Here is a 19,677-nt window from a genome sequence, read left to right on the forward strand (position 1 = left end):
AAAAAAAAAAAAAAAAAATGACCAAGGAATTCAGTAAGAGAACCTACAAACTGGTTGTTTGTATGACAAGGAGCTCTGGATTTATAGGGAGAAAATAATCAAAATCTGTTCCAGATGGCTTTAGAAAATAAAGACTGATGAAAGAGGCATGCATGGGAACTTCAGTCATTTGTTCATCAGCATCAACATTCCACACTTACAAACTGTTACTGATCCACTTAAATGAAGGTGTGTATCCAAACATAAACTCCACTGTGAGAAAATAATTTATCATGAGCAGTTGTGTAAATGGTTCAGCTGGTCAAGATGAAGACATTAAGTATACAAACTAGAAATGTGCTTAGAAAGCTAAAAGAAATGTAATTCAATAGCACTAAGGTTTAGCAGGTAGAGTGCAGGGTGGGGGATGATGTTAGCACCATTCTCAGCACCAAGGGAAATTCCCAATATTAAATAACAGAAAAGCTTTAAAAGCACAAAATGCAATGAGGTCTCAATATCTGCTACAGACCCATCACATAGATCTTGCCCTTATATTCTGACCTACACTACCCTCTTGACAAGGAAGCACATCCTCCATACTGTAAATGAAAGTCAGAGGGCACTTAGTGGAGGGGAAATGCTGATCTGGAAGTTACCAAGTCTTGAGAGGCCAGAGCTTTCTGAAGAACATCCACCCAAGTCATTCTCAAATGGAAGTCCACAAGCAGTTCTGTAAAATTCACAACTACATTTCAGTATCAGCAAAAAGGGATTGGTAATAAACACTGAAAAATTTTATTTGTAATTCCTTTTTCTGATCAGAAGCAATCCCAAGCATAGCACATACAGACACATGCTTCCATGGTAGTGTTTTTCAAACTATAGTAGTAACCCAGTTGAGTCAGGAAATGAATTTAGTGCATCTGAAGAACAACAGAGAGAAAGAGAGAAATCAAAGTGTGTCACATAGTGGCTATGTATTATTTCACAAAAGATTTATTTCAGTTAAAGATTTTATATTCAGATACACACACACACACACACACACACACACACACACACACACACACACACTGTTCTGGGTCATGAAGTAAAAAGTTATTTTTATTATGAGTCATATCCAAAACAGTTTGAAATGCACATTGGTCAATGGAGACAACCAATATTAATAAACATGGAGTTTCCACCAAAAATAAACATGGAGATTCCTGGTGTTAATGCAATAAGGGAACAGTACTGCATGTAAATCAAGCTTGTGCTGTGGAATACAAGGCAAGCTAAAGAATTCTCAGCTTACCATAAACACTTAGGTTAAAATTACCCGATACTCTTAGGCAGGGTCATGAGCAGCAGAAGGAAGGAAAGAAACCCTGGCTGCAATTATCTACTTGGAGTGATATGCTAGTTTAAGAAAAGGCATTAAAAGGAGTAATTTTGTGATGGTTAATAGACTCTCCTTCTACCCTACAAAGTCATACTATTAGCATAAAAGTGAGTAAAAATTTTTAAGTTGTTATTACAATTTTGAGATTATAAATGGTCTAAACAAAGGTAGTCTACGATTTGTTTTGGATTTTGCAAAATATGCAACCACAGACACAGAGAACAATCTTGTCCTAATCTACTTTTATCTGCCTGTAAAAGGACTTCAATTAGAATCAGATGGAGCCCAAACTTGTGCTCTCAATCTGTAATGATGCTCAACAATCACTTTCTAAAAATTAACCACTGGACACATGAAGGTTAGCAATGATTTGGCATCAGGTTGTAAAAGGAAGTGTACTAGGCAGGATGTTTAACACCTGATCTGGCTTTGGCACAGGGCTCAGAAAGGAAGCTATGTCACCTCCAAGCCTATTTCTTCAGGTATAAAAGTAGAGGTTAAAATGATTTATAGGGACCCATCCTGACATAACTTTAGCTTGGATAGAGTTCTAAGATTTTTATCCAGTTTGCTCTGCAACTTTCTATAATTCCTTTTATAACAGCTTTAATTCTTTTAACAACTATTTCTGCCAGTCTCATTTACAACCACCTCACAAACACCCAAGGTTCCTTATTAAGCTCAGCCCACATGTTATTAAAAAAAAAAAAAAAAAAAAAAAAAAAAAAAAGTTAAAATAAAGCTAAAAAGGAACAAAATTTAAGGCTTTTTTTTTTTTTTTTTTTTTTTTTTTTTATTTCAGCCAAGGAATGATGCATGCTACAGATTAATCTTTACTCTTCCCCACTTGGATTTTTAAAGAATACCACCATTTCAACCCCCAATGAACATGGCACTTGTTTCTTCCCCTTCTCGTTTATTCCAGATTTTCAAGTGTTTTCTTCAATAATAATGCTTTCTCCTGCAGCTCAGGTCTGCTGTCTGTCTCCATGGTAGCTAAAGATTCAATCAGGAGCACTCTGCATTCAGATGTCAAACTTTCCCATTGTTTAGATTCTGAATGGAAAAAGAAAAAAAGAGGGAGAAAAACCAAAGAATTCTTATAGAATAAGAAAAAAAAATAAAAAAATACTTTTCTTCCACATATCCTATTCCCAAAATAACCACACAGCAACCCCTTGATAACAGAATAATAACCACAGGTTCAATAGGTAACTCAAAACCCAAGTATCGACAGTAGCCTGATAGCACATCAGAGTGTCTCACTCCCTTTTCCCAGCATCACTGAGACAAAGTGAAAGGAACTACACTGTAGCAGAGTGGGAAGAAGGAAGTACTGAGGAAGGCAGAGCATCAAGATATGCTCAGTAAAAAAAAAATCCTGGAAGAAAATCCCTAATTGCAAAGTCAGCTTACTTTACAACTCTTTACTTTAAAGAAAGCATTACAGAACTATGCTCATTCTGAAATTGTAGAAAGTATACCAAATCTTAAATTGTATTTATAAGGTTCTGCCACTTTCTAGCAATGCAACATCAAGCAAGTTATTAATAACCATTAGCCTCACTTTCCCCATCTAGAATATTTTAGTACCTTTCTGGAAAACTGAGAATTCGGTAATCTAAGAGACTAGCTCTTTTATTTCAACAAGGAAAAAAGGGACTATGTGATGTTTACCATTAACTGCTAAACAAAGAGAGGAGAAAAACAGAAATAGCAAATCCACAAGGCCGTGGAGGAAACTGTTCCATCGTCTGCATTCTTTTTTTTTTTTTTTTTTTTTTTTTTTTTTTGCGGTACTGGGGATCGAACTCAGGGCCTTGTGCTTGCGAGGCAAGCACTCTACCAGCTGAGCTATCTCCCCAGCCCCTCGTCTGCATTCTTAACTAAGGGGTGAAAAAAATAATAAACAGAGGAAAAACAAAACAGGCCTCCTTTTGAAATCAGGAACAAAAACACCAATGGAGAAAATGCTGGCCATTTTTTTCCTACCACTGATACAACAGACCATTAGAAGCAACTTGCTTCTTGATGAGGTTTATAAAAAAAGAAAGAAAATGGGGAGGAGGGGAAGAAATATGACTTTAGTAAAAGTGCTACTATCAAATCTAATGACTTAGTGGGTAACTGTTAAAATATTTCCAATCTTCTTTCCAGTGGTGTCATTCTGTTTGTTTATACATATACAGTGAAGTCTACTCTGCCATTGTCAAGATTAAATCAGATTCACGATGGAAACAGAAACTTCATTACTTTGAGATAAATACAACTTAATAATACACAAGAAGTATATAAATTAAAAGTACCAAATCCTTAAATTTAATAATTTTACCTTTGTATAGTCTATTGAAATGCATATATTAATTTGCATTTTAGAGTATAAGCGAAAACAAAACATTTCTAAATTATATGTCATAAAAGATTCTCCAACCACAACTATCAAAAACTCACCTTCAAGTTTTTTAAGCAGTAATTCTATCACAGATAAAGCTTCTGTTCTCACAGATGAGTAGGTCTTATTTTCTAAGAAGAAAATCACACAGTTCATATGTATGCCTTAAAAACAAACTTCTAAGATTAAAGTCACTGAAAGAAGTCAGATGGAAAGATACATCTTTTTGTTTATTTTTGTTTGTTTGTTTTTGTTTTTTTCTAAGTAAGATTCCCCTTGCTAATTACTATCAAATACTTGAAATACGCTACATGTTCACATTCCTTATTGGGGGCAGAGGGGACTGTCAGCCAAATATACCAATCACCACAACATGGTAATAAAGGACTCATTTTAGAAGTGGGAGATCAAAAGACACTATCTCAAACACAGCATCTTCACATCATAGCTAAGAAAGGTCTTCAGGTTTGCATGATCCTCCTCATTTTACCAAACATCATACAACCCAGTGGTTAGGGTCAACTAAGGGACAACTGAAATTCTATGAAGACAAATTTGTTAGCTGTCAGTTCATTAACCATAAAAGCATGCTAACTCCAAGAAGTGCAACTCAAACATGTTTTGTTGGTATTTACTCTTAGTTGTGGTATCTAGTTTGCAGTGAAATTATCTAACATAAAATTAATACACAACCAAGCCCAAGGTAGGGAAGGCAGGGTTACAAAAAATGATGATGACTTGCCAAAAGGTCACTGAGGTCAGCTTGATAGGGCTTCCACTACACACATCTGGGACAATTTGAGTAATAAGTTACTTAAGAAAAATAATTAACTATGACTCATTGGGAGGTGGAGGGATTGGAAGGAATCCATAAATCAATACCAGTCAATAAACAGATCAAGAGAAGCAAAGAATTTTGCTTACAAAAGAATACTGACTACCAAATAGCAAATGTGGAGAAAGCGCTGGAGTTGAAAAATCATATAAAACATTGGTTCAGGAAAGAATTATGAATTCATGCTAAATATGGAGAAGACATTTTGAAGAGGAGAAATCTGCATGGTCTTATAGTGTCTTCTTCAAAGACTGCTTGTTAGATGTAGTTTTGAAGGAGATTATTTAAATGGTCTTAAAGTATGTTCCCACAGGCTGCTAATTAGAGAGAAGGGAAAAAATAGAAAGTACACAGTACAGAGAATCACTAAAACCTTAACAAGGTAATCAAAATTAACATCACAAATGGATATATGGACACCGTGTGCCTCTTGATGTGAGGAAAAACAATATGACCTATGTAATATCCCAATTGGAAATTCATAAACCACATCTAATCATGAGGAAATGTCAAACAACAAATTACAGTCTGTTTTTCAAAAGGGGAAGTGAAAGCCAGGTGTGGAGGCACACACCTATAATCTCAGCAGGTTGGGAGGCTGAGGCAGGAGAATCCTGAGTTCAAAGCCAGCCTCAGCAATTTAGCGAGGTCCTAAGCAACTTAGCAAGACCCTGTCACAAAATAAAAAATGAAAATGGGCTGGGAATGTGGCTCAGTGGTTAAGTGCCCCTGGGTTCAATTCTTAGTAACAAACTGGGGGGAGGGAGGGACTTTATTCTTCAAAACTGTCAAAGGCTGAAGAAGTATTCCAGATTAAAAGAGATTAAAAAGGAAAGACAACTAAGGCAATAAATAATCCTTGACTGGATTCTTTAATGAAAAGAAGGCAGAGGAAATCCTATAAATAACTATCAATTTAACTTAAGATAAAAAAAGAATATAAATGGTAAAAATTTGATAAGAAAATACTGCATCCATATCACATTATCTAAGTTTAATAACTATACTATGGTTTATATAAAGAATGCACAGTGAAAATGCACACCTAAAGAGGTGTGATGTAAGCAATATACAGTCAAATGGTTCAGGAAAAGAATCATATATGTAGGAATCCAAAGGATAAGGCAATGGGACAAAATGGTAAAGTGGACACAGTATTATGTAAACTGTTTGTTGCAACTATTCTGTAAGTTTAAAATTATTTCCAAGTTTAAAAAAAATTAAATACATGACACAAAGGTCTAACGTAGGTACTAAAATTCTACTCTTAATTCCAGATTAAAATATCTCAGTTTAGGGGGCCATATGGAATATATTAAGTAGGACAGTTCAGTAGTTGTTACAGAAATTTAGTTCCCAGAACGAGGTAGGAATGTTGAAAGATCAGTTCCTTAGTTTTAAAATCAGGACTTCTTATCAATTTTGGGTTACTACACTCACCTAAAGAATATGTGATAGATTTACAAGTTTCCCGGAGAATTTCAGCCAAAGCCACAGGATCTGCATGCTCTTCTTCCAAAAGCATTAACCTATACAAATCAGAAAGCAAGACACAAATGCAACTCACTAAGAAACATTCTCAAACCTTCCTGGCACAACAATTTCTACCTGCATGTTATAATTTTTACCATGTCACTTCAGCTACTAGTTTGAAAATGTATAATAATTCTATTGATTATAAACAGAATGCTAGTGGGGGGGAGAGAGATGAAGCAAATTACCCCTGAAAAAAGGCATTCATTGACTGAAGGACTCCCAGCTGCACTTTCCATGTGCTGAGTTTTAGCTGTTCACACATCAATTTGCACAGCTCCTGACGGTAACAACCTGAGAAAAATAAGAAAATGTAGCACAGAGCAGAAGGAATGAGAAAATAAATGAGGGACAGACAGAAAAAGGGGGACAGTGAAAGAGGATAGGGAGAGATAAGAAGAAAAAAGCAGGGGAGGGAAATAACAAATGCCTTTAATTGAAGTTGTGAAATCCACACACACACACACCCCACCAAAGAAAACCATAAAAACAAAAACCAGAAACCTTCAGCATGACTTTGTGTTCAATTTTCAAACAAATTTCTTTGATCAGGACCTCTCTCTTCTCCCAACAAAAGTATATCTACCTTCATAAATGTTTGCTTTCAAGGCTTATCGTCCTCCACAGAACTGAGGCAGCAGCTTAACCATCTTCTCTTTGCCTTTAAACTCCCTAAATAACACCAAAAAAAGCTGAGCTCTGGAGCCCTCCACACACTCACAAGCCTCTGCAATGTGCAGGTTTACCAAGAATCAAGTGCTTGGTCACAAAGCTGCTGTGCCAACTGCCACCACTGTTAAAATTTCATAATTAATGTTACACCACCTGATGACTCAGGGGTATAACTCTCAGCAAAGAAGTCATTTTTTAAATGCTGTAGAATTTATTAGGTTTCAAACAAATGTAAAAATAAGTGAGGGGATACAAAGCTAGAATTCTGCACTAGGTTTGCTTCACAATTATAATTTCCTTCTCTATTTTAAAGAAACAAAAGGCAGAAATTGCAAGGGACACATTATAAGTTATATGTGAAAATTCAGTGCATAACAGTTAAACTCTAAAGGAATGGCCTTGGCTTTCTAGTCAAACAAATGTACACTTCTATCTCTATGTTAAGATAAACTGTTTTGTTTTTATGTCATCTTTTTTATATAATTCCCTACTTTTTCTAGCTATCAAGCAAAAGTTAATAGTCCTAACAGTGGTGAGGAATAAGTGGACTTCCACTAAATTCCACACATAACACCAAGAAATAATACCACTTACAAATCTATCTATATAGTATCTTTTGGGAAATTCTTATATTGTAACAAGGATATTTTATACAAAAATATACAAATGTAAGTCCAAAGTACGAACCTCTTAAGTCTGATTTTAGATATACAAATCGTAACTAGTCCACCAGTACACTTCATAATATTCAAGAATATTGAGATGTCCAGTGGGACACAGTATGGGACCCAAAACAAGACACACTTAAAAGAGTAGCATCAGCCCACATCTAAACTAACTGCAACCTGATTCAACAATCAAGGTTTACTATTTATCTAATCCTTTGGAAATACCTGTCAAGTTCTGAAAATCTTTTAGTCATGAGTTTCTCAGTGGAATAGATTTGATCTGATTAGTGAAGATGTGGCAGCAAGACCGTCAGTTTTCAGATGAAGAGATACTAATAAATTTTGTGTATTCCTCAGAATAGAGATGATCAAATAATAGAATAATTTCTAGAGTCAAGCCAAGTGCATAAAATCTATTGTGGTTGTTATGGACTGAACTGTGTCCACCAAAATTCCTATATGGAAGTCCTAACCACCTCCACGCCTTAGAGTGCAACTGTATTAGAAAACAGTCTTTAAAAGGGTCATATATTGGTAGGCCCTGTTCCAATACGGCTTGTGAGGACAAGAGGAGATTAGGATACAGGAGAGAGGGAAGTCCACATGAAAACAGCGGAAGAAGACATCTCCCACAAGCCAAAGAGAAGGGCCTCAGAAGAAACCAACCCTGCTGACACCCTGATCTTAGATTTTTACCCTCCAGATTTGTGAGAAAATAAATTTCTATTGTTTTGGCCCTCTAGCCTGCGAAACTTTCTTACAGTACCCCTAATAAAGTAGTACAATCATCAGTGAGGTTATTTGATGATGTAGTAGTAAAATTCATATTGTATAATTCTCACTACTAATCAATCAGGTTCTATAAGAATTATTAATCTGACATATGGAAAATCCATGCTCTTGTTAAGTAACCTCTGGTTACAGCATTTCTTCAAATGCAGGTTCCGGTGCTTACGTTGGGTCTCCTCGTTCCGAGGCCAGGCTTTGCCCAAGCTCTCGAAGGCACCCAGCAGAGACTCCAGCTGCAGCTCCCTTTCCTTCTCATTCTCATCTTCTGTTTTGGTCGTCCGGACCCCCATGCTTTCAACTGAGTTCTAGGACATATCAAAGAAAAGAAAAGCAAAATTTATTTTGTCTTTAAAGTTATAGGAACACTATTAAAGCAATTAAATTACCAAAGTAGGAAACACTGACCAAGAACTAAATACTAAATTCTCTACCAAGAGTTTTCCTGTTTGTACTGAGAATCTGTATTAGGAATTACAAATAATAAATTTTTTATTATTACAAATAATAAATTTGTATAAATAATAAATTTGTATAAATAATAAATTTGAGAAGTACTTTAAACAAAAAGTGGGGGGAAACCACATATATTATGTTTTCAGTACAACCTTAAAAAGACCTGCATTAGAATTGAAGAATTAACAATGGGAAGAACTTGGTAATGATGTAAGCCCAAATTCTTTCTTAATAAACCAGGAAATAGACCAGAAGTAACCTGTACGGCTACCTGGTGATATAATCAATTTAAAATGAAGTCTTCTAAATCCATATACTACTGTGTGTATGTAACAAATTATTTAAACAGCCTTATTACTGACAGAACATGATTGCAAATTGACAGAACAAGAAATAAAAAAGCCATTTAAAATATTTCATGAAACCAGTCTTCTTTTATCTTATTTATTTCATCTTATTTTACTTATTTATTTTTATGGGGTACTAAGGAGTGAACCCAGTGCCTCACATGTGCTAGGCAAGTGCTCTACCACTGAGCTACAAGCCCAGCCCAAAACCAGTCTTCTTTTATGTGTATATTGCAGAGGCATGACACATGGGCTTATATTTCACTCCAGTGAAATAGAAAATATAAAGAACCAGAATCCCTGAAGACTTCCCACCTATCAAATGAAAAATCAACTTTATATAAAACATGCAATCAGAAAACAAAAATATTTTTTGGTAAGTACAGACCAGACCTAAGAGAATACGGATGGTCATTACCTTCTTAATGAGAGGTATGACAATGTCAGAAAACTCTTGGAATCGGTCTTCTTTGGTGGCCTTCAAAACATCAGCTGCACAACTGATTGCTATGATTTTGTATTTAAGATTTTCTCTGCAACATTCCTTCAGAACAGCTTGAAGAATTTCATTTGTGCTGGGTTGATTGGGTACAGACTTTTCTAGCTCCGCACTACAGGATCCACAAAAAAGCATCCAATAGTTAACAAAGGTTACAACTTTCAGGTTCAGTTTAAGAAATGACATCTTAAAAGAACATTTACCTGCAAGCTGTCACCACACAGGCTATGGCTTTCAATAGTTCTTCCTAAGGAAATGCAAGATGAGGGAATACTATTAAGCCCACACATATCATACTCTATACTATGACCACAATTACCTCAGGCATATTTTATAATTATGACAACAAAAATTAACAAGATTCATCTTATCTTTAAATGTGCTTTGCTGTTATAGGCACATACACCAACTTTTACTCCAAACCATGGAAGCAGGGTTATTATCTCAATCTCCATTTCATAAAGGCCTGAGAACATATTTGTCCAAGATCACATAGCAGAAGTATCAACATCAGAATCAGAATTACAATTGATTCCCAGTCCAAAACTATTTCCACAACACTGCCTTGGCCACTACTGACCTTTACAAAATAAAGTAGCCTATTACATGTTGCCACAATCTCATGTTCCCCACTGAACACTCACTGTATGTCCCTTGTGTAAAAAAACAACTCTTTTTAATCAAAGACCTCACACACGAGCAACGGCAGCCCCAAGATTAGAAGCAGTTCGCCTTGATACTCAACTTTACATATGCCCAATCCTGATTTGTTTATGGGGTCAACAGGTGACACTTGATTTAAGAGGTAACTTGGAAGATCAAGTATGCAAGATCTATTAATCTCTACATCCAAGGACATGAGGAGCACACTTTGAGATGAAATAGCATATAGTTAAAATCAGGTGAAGTTTACCCAACGCCTCCCACTGGCTAGGAAATCAGGTTCACAAAAACAACACACCTGAAGTCAGCCAAAATCAGACTCTTATTTTTATAGAAAATGAAAGATTAAGTCATAGTTTTTTTTAGATACTTTAACTAGGAACAGTTTCTTTACCTTTCCTGCCCATGTTCTTCCGGCCAAGCCTTGCAGCAATGCACTCAGTATCATTCCCAGATGTGGAGGTACTAGAGAGCTGGTCTGTTTTGCAATTGATGCCATGGCAATGGCACCCTGGGCTTTCATCTTCCAAGACTGAGACTGCAAAGCCTTCTGGGTAATGGTAATCAATTCCTGCAGGTATAATCGAATGCCTCCAAAAGACCCTGGGTTTAAAAAGCAGTTAAAACACCTCTTAAATGACAGGAAACATTACCTAATTTTTCTTTTCCAAGTCTGAAGAAAGTCAATGGCTGTCAGTCTAAAACAATGATTGTCAAACTGTTAAAACACACCATTCTCTCAACAGGAGGAACAGTGAGCAGTGTGGCTTCTTTTTACAACAGAAGGACTATATGAACTCAGATGTGTTTCCAGGAAAGTGTAGTGCAAGTAGTCCATCATTCATTAATATGTGTCAGAGTGAAAAACACTTCTGAGAAACACTACTCTAAAATAATACTCTGAGGAACATAAAATCACCATTGCACTTTTTATTTTTTGGTATCGGGAATTGAACCCAGGTGTGCTCAACCACTGAGCCACATCCCCAGACCTTTTCTGTACTTTATTTAGAGACAGGGTCTCTATGAGCTCTCTGAGTTGCTTAGTGTATCACTAAATTACTAAGGTTGGCTTTGAACTCACAAACTTCCTGCCTCAGCCTCCTGAGCTGCTGGGATTACAGACATCAACCATTAAACTCTTCACTAAAATAAGTAGAGCCCTACTTTGCTTGGGCAGTTGGTATTTTCACACGGGCAGCAACAAGTCAAAGAGAAGAGCTTCAAATGCCAACCTTGTGTACTTAGAAATTTGGTTGGGCTAAAAATTAAATGAGATGCATATTGTTAAACTCCTAGGAAAGCAACTATAGAGGTGTTTATGAATAAACAATGTCAGTAAAAAATTCCAGTTGTAGTTTATAGGAAGCAGGTTTAATTTAAAGGCACTTTACTAACCAGGTACATTTTCCTGCCACACTTCAGTCCATAAATTACATTCTTCTTTTTCAGATTTCTCTTCATCAGCAATTTCATGCATGCCTAGAAATGCCAAGGGCAAAACTTCTTTGGCATGGTTCTTTAATACATCGGGGCTGTATCGTCCTATCGCATGAATAGTCAAAGCACAAGAAGTCTTATAGATGGGTTCTGAAGAGAAGAAGAAACCAAAAATTTTATGACACTTTATGTTTCAGGATAACTAATCTAAATACACTATTGCTCAATGTGCATTACAGCAAAACAAACAAGTAAAATGAATTAGAAATGTTTCTAGCAAAACACATTAAGTCAGAAGAAAAAAATCTTTATTACTTTATGTGTATTGCTTTATTATGTTACCATCTAAATTACAATAGACCATAAGTGTCAAAAAGATGTTATGAGAAGAGCATGTTGGTTGTGAGCATTTCTGAAAAAATAATTTGCCAAAAATGCCATTTCTCCTTGGTCCACCTATCTAGCATAATGTCCAATATGATATAGATATTTAATAAATACTTGCTCATTGAATGAATAAGTTCACTGGATGAAAACAGAAAAAGTATTTAAAAAGTGATATGAAACAAGAAAAGAAAAGTACCTTCTTTCTCCATATACCAGCCACTGAGCTTCTGCAGTAGTTTTTCAGTGCTGCTATCCCGTGAGGTCTAAAAAGAAAAAATTCTAGTCATTTATCTATAATTATCAAAGAGTTTTATTTAACTAAATAAGAAATTCAACTCACCCGAACTAAATGGCCCATTGCAAATGCACAGGATTTCTGAATTACACTGTTTCGATCTGTCAGGCCACTAAGCAAAGCACTCATAAGTTTACCTATCAGAAATTAAAGAAAAAAATCTGATACTTGATTAATCAAATGGTTTACCTTATTTTCAAGACAAAAATAAATAAATAACCTTGTAATTACTCCTGTGTTTACTCCCTAATAGTTTATATCTCCTGAATGTTATATTTGTATTATTTTGCTTCCTTTCACCTGATAGCAAATTAAAAGTTAACCGGTGTCTAGAATATTGTGTGGAAAGTTGCAAAAATCAGAGTTGGGGACATAAAATTCATGAGACCCTCATCTCACCTAGAAGCCAGTCTAAGAAGAAAAATGCTGATATAAAATTAGTTCTAAATGATGAACGAGTCCTACAGAATGACAAGATACTTTTACCTCCTTATACCACTAAGAAACAATAAACACTTATAAGACGGTGAAAACTTGTTAAACCCTGTTACCTCTTGCAGATATAGGGATTTGGTGAGGGGGTTTCAGGAGAGGAAAAGCACACAGTATCATAAGCATGTCTAAATAATTTTCCATTCAAAACTTTGTCTTTTAAGATAATACAACCATGCAAAAATATCCTCATACATCAAAAGACAAACTCACCTGAGTAAGGTGTTAGGTCCTGCGGACACTGAGTAGTTAAAGACACGATGACACTGGCACAGCCTCCCTTCAGGGTTACAAAAGCAAAGGTCTAAATTTGATGATCACATTGTTCAGTCTACCAAACCATATGTTTCTGGTACCAAAGATTTAAAGATATGAAACATATGAAGCCTAAGAGCCCCTCCAGGATTGAATCTAGAAAAAGGAAAACCTATTTTCAACTAATAATGCAGAGATTTTTTTTTTTTTTTTTTTTTTTTTTGAGACTTCCAACAGGAAGATCAGCGGTCTTAGGCACTATGAATGAGAAAGAAAAAAAGACGCAATCTTTTTTTTTTTTTTTTTTTGGTGGTGGTGGTGGTGCCGGGAATTGAACGCAGGGACTCATGCATGCAAAGCAGGCACTCTACCAACTAAGCTATATCCCCGGCCCCCAATGACACAATCTTGTAGGAACGTAACATAAGCCATCATCCATCCTTGTACTAGCATTTTCTTTTCTAGAAATTTAACCAAAGGAAATAGTTTTCAATGTATCCAAAGATATTCCTCGCAGTGCTTCAGTATTTTCTTAAAAAATTAAAAACCAATCACATGTTCCTTAATGGATTAAAATAAATAGTTTTACCTCCACATAATAGAGTGTTATATGGCCATTACTGAAGATACATGCACAGAAAATATACTTGAAGGAAACAATCAGTTTAAACAATTTTCTCTACACATTAAAATTATAAACAATTTTTAAAACTTTTTCCTGTTTTATAAATGTTAAAATTTTTAAATATAAGCATCAATTCTTCTATGAGAAAAAAAAAAAACTGGTTCATTTGTTTCAAAAAGAGAGTGGGAATTTTGGTGGAAATGGGGAGACACTGTAAGTTCATCATTTGTAACAAGCATGCCTACTCCACCCACCCCCAGTGCATAGTATGGAGTGGGAGAGGCTATGCTTGCTTGCATGGAGCAGGGGATTTACGGGAACCCTGTACTTTCTGCTTAATTTTACTGTGAAATGAAGGAAGGGAGGAAGGGAGGGAGGGAGGGAGGGAGAGGAAGGAAGCCTACTAGATAAGTGGGGGATTATCCTGGTAAGATCTTGAAAAGAAGACATTTTTCTATCTAAAAACCTGCAGACCCCTCTATGAAATATTCTAATAACCTAAAACATTAACTCCCTGACAAATAAATGTGCATCACCATTAAGTGATAATAAAGGAGAACCCAAGAGCATGTACATGGCAACCAGGGAACAGAAATGATTCCATCAAAAAGAAGACACTAGTTCCTAAATCGGGTACATGCTGTATTTCCAAATCAGTTGTAAGTTTTAAGCTACTTATGTAACCATAGAAACAAAATGCTTAATGTAAAATAATATTACATTTTATGGAGATATGAATTTCCAACATGATGGTTATTATATTTTTGTATCTAAAACTAATGAAGATGTATACTTCCTCTTATGAAAAATACACTTACTTACCTTTGTTCCAAGACCTACACCACTTCTGATCAGTTCACATAATCTAGGAACTAGCTCACCCAGCACCGACACATCAAGATATTGCAGGCACTTTTGGAAAATAAATATGAAGGCAAACCTTAGCAAATAATTAAGTCAGTACTACATCTTAAATTAAAAACTGTTCAGGTCAAATATGTACCCTGTATTTGATATGAAGTGGAAAAAAAATCACTGGTTTGATTTTTGCTCTGACTTCAATATTTAAACTACCATTGTACTACAAACAGAAAAAAAAAAAATATCAGTGGTTCAATATTAAAAACAGAACAAAAATAATGAAAAACATCAATTTACTAAAGGAGAAAATAATGATAACCCAGAACAAAAGACCTCTCTGGACGTAGTTCCTCTTTATTAATTCACATTTAATATAAAAAGTTCAAGGTTAAAACTGACCTGCTTCAGTGGGCATACCCTCCCATCCCTAGTAAGTCAGTTTCTTAGATGAATTCCCCTATACATTAATATAGCATATATTTTAAAATGAATCCTATTATTAATGAACATACACATATGGCGCTTGCTAACTATTTCCACTGCTTTAAGCTTTACATTCCACCAATAATCCAACCAAGACATAATATCCTTAGACTAAATTTTGGTAATATTCCCCCTGTGGACACTAAAAAATATCTATTCACCTTGTCCAGCTCTGTGATCTGCTTAGAAAACAATTTCCATAGTTCGCAAGCTCTTAGTTAAGCACTACAGGGAATTCTTGGTAGAGCTGACTATATCAAGACTCAAGATGCTTTAAAACTCAGAACCACAAAGTGCCATGAAGCTCTTAGGTACAAATTCCTTCCTATGACTGAAACAACATACACTACTGCTCGGTTCCCTTCAACTACCTTCTGTGCTGCCTACTTCATCAAATACCTCTCAGCTTATTATAACATCTTGGTCCCTCTCAAAGACAACAATCAGGCAAAGGCAAAAGGTAAAAAAAAAAAAAAATTCCTAAACATTTCTAAATAGGTAGACCCAAAGATACATAGGTTCAGATTATATTATATTATCTTATTATGTTGTTCTCCCTTATATTATAAATTCTGACTAATTAGTTCTAGTATTTAGAAAAACATTTAATTTAGTAACACAGAATAAAAAAATAAAGACATTAAGAAAAACACTCAAATATATACAATTTTTATGTATCAGTCAAAATTTTAAAAAGAAAACACTAGATTCACAATAGCTGACTGATACATTCCTTCAATTCATTTCATTTAATGTAGCCTGAATACTTTGAAGAATTATACTTGAAGAGAAGCAAATTAACTTTCTCATTGTATTCAGACACTTACCATATTGATTGTTTCCATCATGGGAGAGGATTTGGCAGCACTGAGTCGAGCACTATCCATAGCAGCCTGAAGAAGAGAAATTTAAGTCAGGAATTCAATTAATTAGGAATAAGTCACACAGACACCTGTAAAAGCGTTGTACTTTTAAACTAAAGAACTTTTTTAAAATAATTGGTAATAAAGCCAAGCATAAGTCTAACTCTTTTGAGCCTCACTCAACAATTTAGCTGTAGAGGTAGCATCTTATTGAAGGTGAGAAATTGAGACAATAAGAAATTAACTGCAGTTAGAAATTAACACAGGATGGCCCTGAGCAAGTCATCCACCCTTTTTGAGCCTCAGGTTCTCCATTCACTACATAAAGCAATAGACTAAATTTCCATCAAAAATTTTCAAAAGTTGTATCTAAGTGATTAAAAAAAAGTTGTATATTTAGTTCTTTAACTTTGTAATGAGCTTCATATCTACAATAGTATTTTAGTTTAAAATTATGCTGGAAAAGAGGTTAATACCATCCAGACAAAATAAGTGAGAAAAGAAAAGTAGAAGTGATCTGCCTAACTTTGCAAAGTTTGAACCAGAATTTATATTTTCTAAATCTCAATACCTAGTAAGCATTCTATGGGAACATAGGAAGGGTTAAGTCTACTGCTAAAAGAAGCAAGAATGATGACTGGAGGACAAAGAGCAGTTAAAGAGGAAAAGGGGAAAAAAAATTAAGTTGGTAGAGCAGTTTGGACAAGTTAAAAGTTAAATGGTGCAATGAAAGAAAACTGACATTACACAGGACAATGCTTTAATGGTCCTAATAAACAAAGAGAAAAGTAAATAAACCAGCCAAGTAAGTAGCTTAACAGGCATGGAATAGAAACACAATTCACAGAAGAAATATAAATGGTTAATACAAAATGAAGATAATGGATAGCACTTGTAAAAGCAATGTACAAAACAGAACAATAAGATTCTTGCTTATCAGATTGATGTTCAATGTTAGCAAAGGTGCAGAGAAAAAGGAACATGCATAATATCCTTTGAAGGTGCAAAACCTCTCCTACAAAAATTCAAACTCACCTCACTATGCATGCATTAAAAGGAATGAAAAAAATCTATATAGAGACATAATGTATTATCCAATTTTTTAAAACTGAGTTGTAGAACAATATTCACAGTCTGATTCTATTTTTTTAAAATTAGTGTATCTGTGTGGTTTGGTTGCCTACAATAAAATAGAATTTAAAAGAGATTGATCAAATTATATTATGTGCATGTACAAATATGGCATAATGAAAACCACTATTATAATTATAATGCAGAAATTAAAAAACAAAAAAAAAATTTTAAATAAAATAATTTGAAAAAAGGCACAGGAAACTATTATAGTGGAGACTCCTAGTAGATTACTTTCTACCTTTATGTGTTATTCTAATTTTGCTCCATAAAATATGTTTAATCTCCAACTTTTAACAAATGACTCTGATTAAAGATAAGGCAATCCCAGTATATTTTAACAGCAGAACAACGTCTAGTACAAATTCTCTTCACTTGTAGCACAGGGAATGGCCCATAGAAGGATTCTGAAGGCAGAGATCCAACCCATAAAATAATAAACATGCATAAAAACTGTGTTAAATTTATATTAACACATTTTTTAAGATGAAGGTGTCATTTTTTGTCAGACACAAAACAGTGTGTATGAGCCAGACGTGTCATCCCCCTCAAGAAAATAACAAAATATTGCATGTGCATATGGTCACAGGAACCCAGTGGTAACAGTAACAAAAATATCATGAAGTCATGGAGTCTGTCTAAGGACACTGGAAATATTACCCAGATCCTCAGTACCTTAACAGGTCTTTTCCATCATAATGCTTAAACTAATATACATGTGCTACAAACTCACCTTTTCTTGGTCTGTAGCCCGGAGGCTCAAATAATTGAGAACTTGGGGTTCCAATACACTTAAGGATTCCAGCAGAGCTGGGATGAGTTTTGGTGCATGTGGTTTCAACATGGCTCCTGCACTTTTGCTTATCTTCACAAGGGTGTTAATGCTATAGACACACAGAATACAACTCCTGAGTCCTTTTACCAAAAGTAATAAACCCTACAAATCTAATCATGAGGATGTTCTGTAGTTCACTGCATTCAGGCATATACTTACATGGTTACAAAGCCTGGTCCTGGCAATTTTTTTTTTTTCTTTTGACAGTAGGGAGGGTGCTAGGGATTGAACCCAGGACCTCTATCCCTTGATACTTTCTTTTTAACTTTTTATTACAGAAATTTTCAAGTACATATGAAAGGAAAGAGGATCATAAATGAAATCCCTTGTATTCCTCCCTCGTTCAACAATTAGCAATATCTGCCCAATTTTGTTTCATGTGTAAGTTCTCCATGTATTCAGGCACAATTTTTCCCTGTATTGTTTGAAAGCATATCCTGTAACTAAACTTCAGCATGTATCTCTAATAAACAAGACTTTTTACCATAATCATAATGCCATTTTTACACTTTCAAAATATTAAAAACTTGGGATGAAGATGTAGCTCAGTAATAAAATGCTCACCCACTGTGTATGAGGCCCAGAGTTTGATCCCCAACACTAGAAGAAAAATGGGTGGGTGGGTGCGTGTGTGTGTAAACAACTTTTTCTTATCTTTTCACATTCAAATTTCCCTGATCATTTCACAAATATATTTAAGAGCTGATTTGTTGGAAATGGAATCCAGAATTCATCCATTATAAAATTTACTGCATTCTTTAAATCTTTTTGAAGAGTTCTCTCCTACTCCTTTTCTCTGTTAATTTGTACTCACTAGTTATATTTCCATTTGTGTCATTTAACATGTTCCTATGATCTTTGTACAAATCTACAGGTTAAATCAGGTTCAGGGTTAATTATTGGAAAAAAAATATATAGTAATCTTTCATAGGAAGCATTGTTAAGTGGCCTATTCCATCCTATTTTGTGGGATGCACATAATGTCTTTTTTATGTGTTAACAGTGATTCAGATTTGGTTGGCCTGAACCATCATAAAATTCCCTATCAGCCTTTCACCTAGTGGATACAGAAGCCACTAATGATCATTGCAAAGAATACTGAGGACAGACAAATGATAGTATTACTAAGTGTTATAACCAACTGGCAAGTCCCTGAGGACCTGTGGCATATTTAGAAAATATGCACTGGCAGGGGTCAGCAACAATAGAATAATATGACTTAGAATGCAAGTCTAAAACAAGGTCCCCTGAGAATGTTACCCTGAAAATATTTTTTCACAACTTTTCATAAATGTTTGAGTTATCTCAATAGATTCTCCTCAACCTATTTCTCCGTATTTTCAAGAATTTAACATTCACTGAAACAATTCCTACTGAGTGGCTAGGAAATAAGTAAGGAAACAATACATTCACTTAATCAATTGATCCACACCTGAGGGCTCGAACTTCTGTTACAGGGCTCATCATTCCTTTGTCCAGAAGGCAAGGCAGGAGGACAGCGATGGTTCTCTGGCCAGAGGCTCCTTTGGCAGGGTCACACATTTTCACACAAACCTCACATACAAAGAGCATGGACATTAGTGAAACTGACCTCTCAACCAATAAAGCATTCATATGACAAAATGTTTTTCATTTCACTCTTAGTAAGAAGAATAAATTAGTCTACTCTCTCACACTATACAGAGAGACAGAGGAATGAGTACTGATGTTGAGTCTTAGGTCTGCCAATAACTAAGTCAGAAAGTTTGGCAAGGCATTTTATTCTCTAAACTTGTGAAAAGGGGAACAAAAGA

At 35.1% G+C, this 19,677-nt stretch overlaps 1 protein-coding gene across 4 annotated transcripts in view; it reads right to left on the reverse strand.

Annotated features, from left to right (window-relative positions):
- Window positions 1-2,132: 2,132 nt before the first annotated feature.
- The window catches only part of ECPAS (Ecm29 proteasome adaptor and scaffold), a 116,909-nt gene continuing 99,364 nt past the window's right edge, over window positions 2,133-19,677 (reverse strand). For all 4 annotated transcript variants that reach the window (XM_079112553.1, XM_079112552.1, XM_079112550.1 and 1 more), the window contains 16 exons: window positions 19,317-19,438; window positions 17,783-17,933; window positions 15,883-15,948; window positions 14,534-14,623; window positions 13,045-13,111; window positions 12,385-12,476; window positions 12,241-12,307; window positions 11,616-11,807; window positions 10,612-10,820; window positions 9,758-9,801; window positions 9,474-9,666; window positions 8,422-8,560; window positions 6,315-6,420; window positions 6,034-6,122; window positions 3,818-3,889; window positions 2,133-2,422 (listed from right to left, as the gene is read on the reverse strand). In XM_079112553.1, coding sequence (XP_078968679.1) covers window positions 2,283-2,422; window positions 3,818-3,889; window positions 6,034-6,122; window positions 6,315-6,420; window positions 8,422-8,560; window positions 9,474-9,666; window positions 9,758-9,801; window positions 10,612-10,820; window positions 11,616-11,807; window positions 12,241-12,307; window positions 12,385-12,476; window positions 13,045-13,111; window positions 14,534-14,623; window positions 15,883-15,948; window positions 17,783-17,933; window positions 19,317-19,438 — 1,839 coding nt within the window. In that variant the 3' untranslated portion in view covers window positions 2,133-2,282. The remainder of the gene's footprint in view (window positions 2,423-3,817; window positions 3,890-6,033; window positions 6,123-6,314; window positions 6,421-8,421; window positions 8,561-9,473; window positions 9,667-9,757; window positions 9,802-10,611; window positions 10,821-11,615; window positions 11,808-12,240; window positions 12,308-12,384; window positions 12,477-13,044; window positions 13,112-14,533; window positions 14,624-15,882; window positions 15,949-17,782; window positions 17,934-19,316; window positions 19,439-19,677) is intronic.

Source organism: Sciurus vulgaris (genome assembly GCF_902686455.1).
Source record: "Sciurus vulgaris genome assembly, chromosome: 15".
NCBI classification, from domain to species: domain Eukaryota; kingdom Metazoa; phylum Chordata; class Mammalia; order Rodentia; family Sciuridae; genus Sciurus; species Sciurus vulgaris.